At 35.7% G+C, this 8,194-nt stretch overlaps 1 protein-coding gene across 1 annotated transcript; it reads left to right on the top strand.

Moving 5' to 3' along the window:
- The first annotated feature begins 240 nt into the window (after nucleotides 1-240).
- On the top strand, nucleotides 241-7,968 carry LOC132705799 (WW domain-containing oxidoreductase). Its single transcript, XM_060676687.1, has 7 exons — nucleotides 241-295; nucleotides 349-528; nucleotides 581-966; nucleotides 4,641-4,857; nucleotides 4,912-5,076; nucleotides 7,245-7,402; nucleotides 7,458-7,968. Exons 2-7 carry the CDS (start codon nucleotides 353-355, stop codon nucleotides 7,613-7,615), a joined length of 1,260 nt encoding a protein of 419 aa, XP_060532670.1. The 5' UTR covers nucleotides 241-295; nucleotides 349-352; the 3' UTR covers nucleotides 7,616-7,968.
- Nucleotides 7,969-8,194: the final 226 nt, after the last annotated feature.

Here is an 8,194-nt window from a genome sequence, read left to right as displayed (position 1 = left end):
GGGGTAGTTTTCTGGACATTATTAGCGTGAATCTGCTTTTTTCGCGGTTAATTTCAGTCAAAATCGGACAAAGCAGTCTAAATCCCCAATCCGTAAAATATGAAACAAACCGAAAACCAAAAACTTTAAACTTTTGTGATCCTCGAACACGGTGTTTTCACTGCACACAAAATTTGTGGTCCGTGATTTCGGGATCGCGCGTTGTGGGTATGCAATCAGAAATACACGGAACATTGATCATCGAACAGCTGACGCTGTGTCAAAACAGTGTGGGTGGATTGTTTATTTCGTTCGGGTGGGCGCAGCTTTTATTTTCCGCGTTTTTCGTAAACGATGGCCCGATTTTAGAGGCATGAATCTTCCCGAGTCCGACAGCGAGGACGAGTTGCCGCCCGGTTGGGAGGAGCGGGTCACCGTAGATGGTAGCGTCTACTACGCCAACCATTTGACGAAAAACACCCAATGGACCCACCCCAGGACCGGCAAAAAGAAGAGGGTGTCGGGGAAACTTCCCTTTGGCTGGGAGAGGTGACGTTTCTGGCGTTTCAATCTGTGTATAGACTAACATTGTGTGTTGTAGATGTATCGATAAAAATACTGGTAAAGTAATATATGTAGACCATGAGAACAAGAGGACGACATATACAGACCCTAGATTAGCTTTCGCCATCGAGGAAAAGGAACACGTCGATGACTATCGACAACGATTCGATGGTTCAAGCACTGCCTTGCAGGTACTTCACGGTCGTGATTTGACTGGTAAAATAGCAATAGTTACTGGGGCTAACGCCGGTATCGGCTACGAAACGGCCCGATCTCTAGCTCAACACGGCTGCACCGTTATATTCGCCTGTAGAAACTTAGCCGCGGCAGAAGAAGCAGTTCTACAGATGAAATCGGAGGCTCGGCTCAATGTCACAGAAAACTGCATCATCATCCATCTTGATTTGGCGTCTTTGGCTTCTGGTATGTTATTTTTTTGTATTTATGTTCCTCAAGGGAAAAAACTCTGGATATTTGAGTTATTTTGTGATTGGATCGTCCCATTTTTAACTTCGACAGACATCCAACTAAAAGACCTCATAAGTCATTCGTAAAATTCCCTTTGTTGTGATGCCCATATAGTCACATAAGGGGACCAATGAATCATTGGTGAAATTGTAATGTAACAATATTAAATTTCATAATTTTATTATAAATAGTTAAATTAAACAGACTTGACACACTTTTAGAGATAATTCCAATCATATCCGACACCTCTGTGTTTTTAGAAATCTGCAGTAGATAAATACTAAGCAGAATTACACAAAATAAGAAAATACCTTACCTTACCTTATTTACATACAAATGAAATGTCACTTCTGAGTAAAACTGCTAATTTCTCTGTAGAGTTGAGAGAGAGTCTTTATAGTAGCAATAAGCAAAAACACTTTCAAAAAATCACATTTCTCACAAAAAATAAGCAAATGTAGACAAAACAAGACTCACATTACCAAAATACATTTCTTAAAAAATCATATTGCTATTGTGGTTCTATGATTAACGTTTAGCGAAATATTAACCATATATTTTGTTAACATATGTTGAGTTTAATTTCAAATTAGCTTATGCTTTTGAATATATAAAAATATTATTCTGTGCGTAGTGCATCGCTAAAAACCTTGGCGATGTGCAGCATTGACGACATCGTCCCGGCCTGCCTAAATATTTGCGTTATGTTCAAGTATATAACTATTACATAATAAAATGACCCTACTATTATGAAAATTGCGGACGTGATATGTTAAGACAATACTACCCGAAAATGCTACAACTAAGCTTATTGACGATCTCGAATCGACGAATTTTTGTTTCATAGTTACTTCATGAATTCCTGAATTATTGGTGTAGGCAGGGCCTATATGTCTAGTAGTTATATCGCTAGAAGTCATCTCCCTAGATTATATTATTATTTATGGGTAAATATGAAGCACAGACTACTAAACACGGAAGGGTAGTTTAGCAGTTCAAAATTTCAAAAGTCGCCACCATTTTATCACCTGTCAAGCCCATGTAGGTCTATATAACGTGCCCATGCGCGAGATTTAAAATCTCTTTTTTAACCTTGCTGAATTCGATAACCAACATGGCCGCGGACAGATCGTCAAGAGGTTTGGATACGGCAGTATTTCATCAAAATACGCCTAGATCTCGTTAAATGTTCTTGTTCTTGTTCTAATGCGAGTTAAGTGTGTGGAAATCGCTGTTAAGACAGAAAATGCGCGGAAAATCATTTTTTTTTTATTTTTACTGTACTAAAATCAATTTTAGATTTGTGTTGTTATTGTGTTTTGTGATCAGTGATTAGTTTTATTTAGACTATCTTCATGAATTTTTCGATAGTAGTGGAATGTTTTTCGTATAACATAAGATCGGTAGTATTTCCTGCTGTGTTGTAAGCCCAAAGATTTTCTCAATAGTATCCGAGTTAGACACTTGGTCTAAAGAGGCCAAAAGGAATAGATGTGCATATGGTATTTGTCCGACTATACATGAATTTCCAATGGGTTAAGAAGGTACATTTATTGCGTTTTTATAAAATAAGGGTTCAGTTTTTAAAGTAATAAAATTAAAAGTTCCTTAAGATCAAAAATGTCGGAGCGTTATTTCGCGTTTGTGTCATTCGGGTGACGTCATAATTTGTGATTAAATTTTCACTGCATTTTAAAAGTGTCTTTCAAATTTTGAACATGTTAAAAAGTAAGTAATCATACGTCATTATGTCAATAAACGTGTTTTATGTATTCTTTAGATGTAGATATATTGATTTTGAATCTCGATCGCCTTTATCACCAACGGAAACTGTTTTTTCTTCTCTTTTCTTTTTCTCTGGAGATGTAAAACTCAAACTTTTTTCCTTCATTGTGGTCGAAAATTGTTTGCTCCATTACCTTTGTCCTTATCCGCACAATAAGGCCTACACAAAAAACCTCCAGGGCATGGAGGTTTTTTGTGTACTTTTCTTCTGCAATTATATGAAAAAAAAAAGTGAATCTTGTCAGAAGTCAAAACTTGCATTTTCGGTTGTTATATTTGATAACTGTTTATGAAAATTGTATACGCTTATTTTTTTCTATTTTTGCCTTAATCCGGGGTTTAGGAAAAAATGCAGCACCCTGTATTTTTTTTACTGAAGTGGATGTCAAAAATTAATATGTGCCTCGGAAGCTGGTGCGTTATTTTGTTGGAAATGGGGATTCTGCCAACTTATGAGGTCAAGCTCATCTAGAAAAACCATCCAGAATTTCACTAATAATTCCAACTGCCGCTCACCGGGCAGCGTGAGTGACATCGTAAAAATATGGACCAACAATGCGAGAACCAATTATACCGCACCAAACGTTAAAGCTGAAACGAACTTGTGGATCTCAGGAATGTACTACCAACAAATTTTGTCTTGACCAATATTGATGATTTTTTGGATTATAAATTTCAGAATTTGAAAAATTTGATCGTTACTCCACAAAATATTAATGACAAAACAGTCTTCTCGCTGCATCTCCTGTCAAAAGCACCTGAGCTGGTCGGAATTTTTAAAGGCAAAATTTGTATTTTTTTAAAATGCTTTAGACAGTTTTAAAGGATAAGTTTGAGTATTTAACTATACCTTAAATAGAATTGTCACGATATGCTTCAAAATATCGAAGAACACTAATTTCCACGTCTTCATTTATAATACAATTTTTTCGTCTCCTTTTTCTCAAAAACGGCTTCATTATTAATAAAGATAAGATAAAGGTGCAGAAAAAATTGTTCATGTGGTAGAACGTGCCGTTCTTTACAGACGATTTTCTGTATGCCAAATAGCATTCTAACATGTCGCACTGTTACTTTAAAACTGATTTTTTAACAACTACTTTTCTATTTATCAGGGCTGTCATTATTTTGCCTTCTTTTAACATTTTTTTCTGCGCCTTTATCGCATCTTCAGAAACAATAAAACCGTTTCGTGTTATTACTGTTTCTTACACTTAAATAAAACAACAAAAGGAAAATAGAGTTTTATTTCGCAACCACTCATAGCTATCTAGTCTATTTTCATTTTTAGTCTAATATTGCATATCACCTCTTTTGTTCTGTTGGTGATTTTCTAAACCCTGCATTTAATTATTTATCTGTTTTAACCATCGTAATTAGTGAAAAAAATGCTACTAATTTTCTAATTTAACCGATTTTGTATCTACTCATAACAAAGTTACCAATGATGAACACTTAATTAGATCAGCCGGTACACCTCGGCGAAAGGTCAGTATCCGTTTTTAAAATATGAGGAAAAAACGTCGCTGAAGGAATACACCAACTGTAGCTAAATTAACCGTTTTATTTGTTTAGATACAGCGTTAACCTAACCTGAAATTATGGCTGCACCAGTGACAGGTATAGTATTCTGTGTATGAAGTGAGAGTTCCTAATCTTTAATTTTAACCAATAGGAATTGAGGAAACAAATTTGGTTTTTTTGATTATTTAAGTTTCTAACCCCATTTGATTGGTTGGTTATTGGTGCGTCCGACATGTTTAAAGTTATTAAAGTTTTGAATAAGGGTACGAATTAAAAGTTTGATGTGTAATTAAAATAGGTGTATGTTTTTTTCTTTATAGTTGTGCAGTTTGCAAACACGGTCAAGAGTCGCTACGACAAGATCGACATGCTCATCCTAAATGCGGGCGTCTTCGGACTGCCCTTTTCCAAAACCGTCGACGGTTTCGAAATCACCTTTCAAGTGAATTACTTGTCACAGTTCTACCTTACGATGCTCCTGGAACCGTTGCTCGTTCAAGGCTCCAGAGTCGTGGTGGTATCTTCCGAATCGCATAGGTAACCCTCGAATTTTCCTTCTCCGATCCCGCCTTAGGTTGGTTGGTGTTTCAGGTTTTCCAATTTAGATTTAACTAATGCGACGGCGCTGACACTGTCGCCCGACACTTGGAGGCAGTACTGGGACGTTTCGGCTTACAACAACTCCAAGCTGTGCAACGTGTTGTTTGCGAGGCAATTCGCCAAAAATGTACAGAAAAGGGGCGTTTCTGTGTTCAGGTAACCAAGACATCTACAAAAAACTTTCACTTAACAGAACCTAGGTACGCTAATTGGCTAAATCCTAAAAGATGTAAATAGATGGATAGAAACAAATTGCTTCTACTATGCCGTCAACGTGATTGGAGTGTGGATTATTTTGTTTGTAGGCATAAAAACTTAGCCCATACTTATGAAAATACATTTTTTTTTATAATTTTAACGTAATCAAATGTAATCAAACAACTCGCATTATGTTCTTCTCTATAAGGGACAATAAAAAAAGTTTGAATATCATATACCTTTTTTGTCATTTTCTCAGTGAACTTTTGCTACAATGTTGTCTTATTGTTGTTGTGATCATTTGAGAAATGGAAGCTCAGTTTTATGTATTGCTTGGAGAGATGCTAAATTTCAACAAACTTCTGGAGCTCCCTTTTGTAAAGTGTATAATTTGATATATGCGATTTAAATTAAGATTAGTTAAGATTATAATAAGCGACGAAATATTCTCCATTTTAGAAAAACTGACTAATCCACCAAACAATTCTATCTGTATAATAAACTAGCTTGTTATGAATTTTTTAAAAATCTTTCTCCTAACAAACAAATATTAACACAGTAATAATATTCGAAAATATGTGATTACGTCTTTCATCAGAGAGATTTAATAAAGATCTGGGTAATCTTCAAAATAAAAAGACGCGATGGTGGCACGTGCCACTTTGAACCGTCACTTGTTGCGGTTGCAGTTGAAGATTAAAAAAAAATTGTTCCTCTATTAATTTTTATCTGTGGGAACAGGTGACAGTACTATAGAACAGTATTAGTCAAGAACACAAATTTGTTTTTTTTTTGTGCTTTGCGTTTTACTTCGCTACGCACCATAGCTAAAGACACGCGCCCATTACCGACAAAACAAAATAGAGATATCCGTTATGTATTAAGCTCAGTGGACAGGATGCTATTTTTATTTTGAACTCATAATTTTTTGGAGCAAAATATACTTGATTATTCTGGTAGAATTTTATTTTTAAAGGTTGTTTTTTGACTTTGGATACTTAATATAAACATATTTTTCTGACGTTTCAAATAAATAACTAAACTAATAATTTGTACTGGAAAAGGCTGAATGACTATTTACACTTTTCATCGAAGTTAAACCCAGAAGTTTATGGACATACACGCTTTGCGCCGATTTTCCCGCACAAATTGTAGAAAAACATAATTGCTAGTTTTATCTGCCAAGTTTCTTGCAATTTGATAGCAGACATGCAATATTTTCATAAAAAATATGTGTAAACATTGAACGGTGTCACCAAAATTTATTTATTTACGCTTCTGGACTCTAGAATAAGTACAAACCATATTATTAGCAGCGCTGAGAACACAATAACACCACTTTTTTGGTCAAAATACATAACCTTTTTTGAAATAAGTTTTTGCAAAAATGGTTTGAAAACTTGCAAACTAGTTTTAATTGTTAAAAGTACAGAAACGCCAATACCAAGCCAAACCAGTTAATAAAAATCTCAAGCCTTTTATTTATCACGAAATAAACTTTAAATTTGACATGTGCTTTTAGGTAAAGTCGAAATTTTGTCATGACGTCATTTTTTTTTATGTTTCTTAAAATATATTCCATACAGTGGTGACAACGAGGTTTTTATTTGCCTTTATTTAGGGTTATATAAAATATTAATCGTCCTCCGTCAAAAACGTTGATTTGTAACTGGAAAGTTTTTTTTTCGAAATATTTTAAATAATGTCGGGAAAAGAGTTGGTTCGAAATTACAATATATTTTTTAACCAAAAAAGAAATTCAAACTCTAAGCACGTAACATTGCCTTAATAAAAGTAACATCATATTTTTGTCCGACATCGTATAGTGAAAATGGGTGCACTACACCGACTATAAGTGCTTTGCAAAAATATTTTTGATTTTTAATTTCTTCCTCTTTCTTCGACTTATGTTGTTACTTTTCATTTTCCTTTTGTCGTAACTTAATCTTTTTGGACTTGGAAGGGGATAAAGTAGGTTCTAATCAATGTATTTGTTGAATGCACGGACCTAACAACATGAAATCCGTTTTGTTTTGAACGTCAAAACCCCACTCTTTATATATATATAAAAAAAAAATAAAATGCGTGTTTGGGTATGACCTCGCGAGTGCGTGCTGTCGTTTCAGTCTCCACCCAGGCAATATGGTGGCAACGGGACTGAGCAGACATTGGTGGTTCTACCGGTTGCTTTTCGCTTTCGTCAGACCCTTCACCAAGAGTCTACAACAGGCGGCAGCGACCAGCGTATACTGTGCCACCGCTCCGGAACTGGTCGGGTTAACAGGTTTGCCATTTCAATTTCGGAGAGGGGGGCAAATCGCCTGGACTTGTCGTTTCAGGTATATATTTCAACAATTGTTGTCCGTGTCAAGAGAGTGACTCAGCTCAGAGCGATCAACTGGCGGTGACGTTGTGGAACCTTAGTATCGACATGGTTCAAAGCGTTTTGGGCAACAACGCCCCCTGCTTGGAGGAGGTGAGGATCCATCCGAACTAGACGACCGGAGCTTTAGAATTGCGACCAAGTTAAATTGATACAGGGTCTTCCGACGAAGGCACGCGACAGAAAAATTTATTTTTTGGGGGGGACGATTCGTAACAGAAACACCAATTTACATTTACCTTTATCATTATTGTACAGAACCCTTTACATATCACCTCTCGTGTGGAGCGTTAGATGTCCTTTTTGTTGATACACCAACGATTTAATAAACGATTATATAAGAGTACAACGAACGGTGTCTAGCGCAGCCCGTATGTTATGTAATAACTCTGTTTAGGCTGTTTAGATTGGTAGACGTGTCTCGATGTGAAGAACAAACCGTTGTAAGTGTTTAATAAATATTTTTTTGGTCATCCGTCACGTTTCACTGTCATTCGCTATAGTTACTTTCGCAAAATGCGAACGTGTTTTCGCAAAACGATGTTTACGAAATTTCTATTTTCGCAAAATTAATGAAATTTATAATTTGCAAAAGTATCGTGGCAAAATAAATAAAATTTGGTATCTTCCAAATTACTTGCTTAAAATGAATGAAATTCGTTATTTGCGAAATTATCTGGGTAAAATCAATGC

This window comes from Cylas formicarius, unplaced genomic scaffold (genome assembly GCF_029955315.1).
Source record: "Cylas formicarius isolate icCylForm1 unplaced genomic scaffold, icCylForm1.1 PGA_scaffold_8__14_contigs__length_24414737, whole genome shotgun sequence".
NCBI classification, from domain to species: Eukaryota; Metazoa; Arthropoda; class Insecta; order Coleoptera; family Brentidae; genus Cylas; species Cylas formicarius.
Note: the sequence above shows the minus strand (reverse complement) of the source record. Positions and strands in the feature narration are given on the sequence as shown.

Bases quoted from the DNA above. Each gene is read 5' to 3' on its own strand.
- LOC132705799 (XM_060676687.1), top strand. From the start codon at position 353: ATGAATCTTCCCGAGTCCGACAGCGAGGACGAGTTGCCGCCCGGTTGG. The intron at 4,858-4,911 runs GTAACCCTCGAA...TTGGTGTTTCAG, and splicing joins GTATCTTCCGAATCGCATAG to GTTTTCCAATTTAGATTTAA. The intron at 7,403-7,457 runs GTTTGCCATTTC...TTGTCGTTTCAG, and splicing joins GGAACTGGTCGGGTTAACAG to GTATATATTTCAACAATTGT.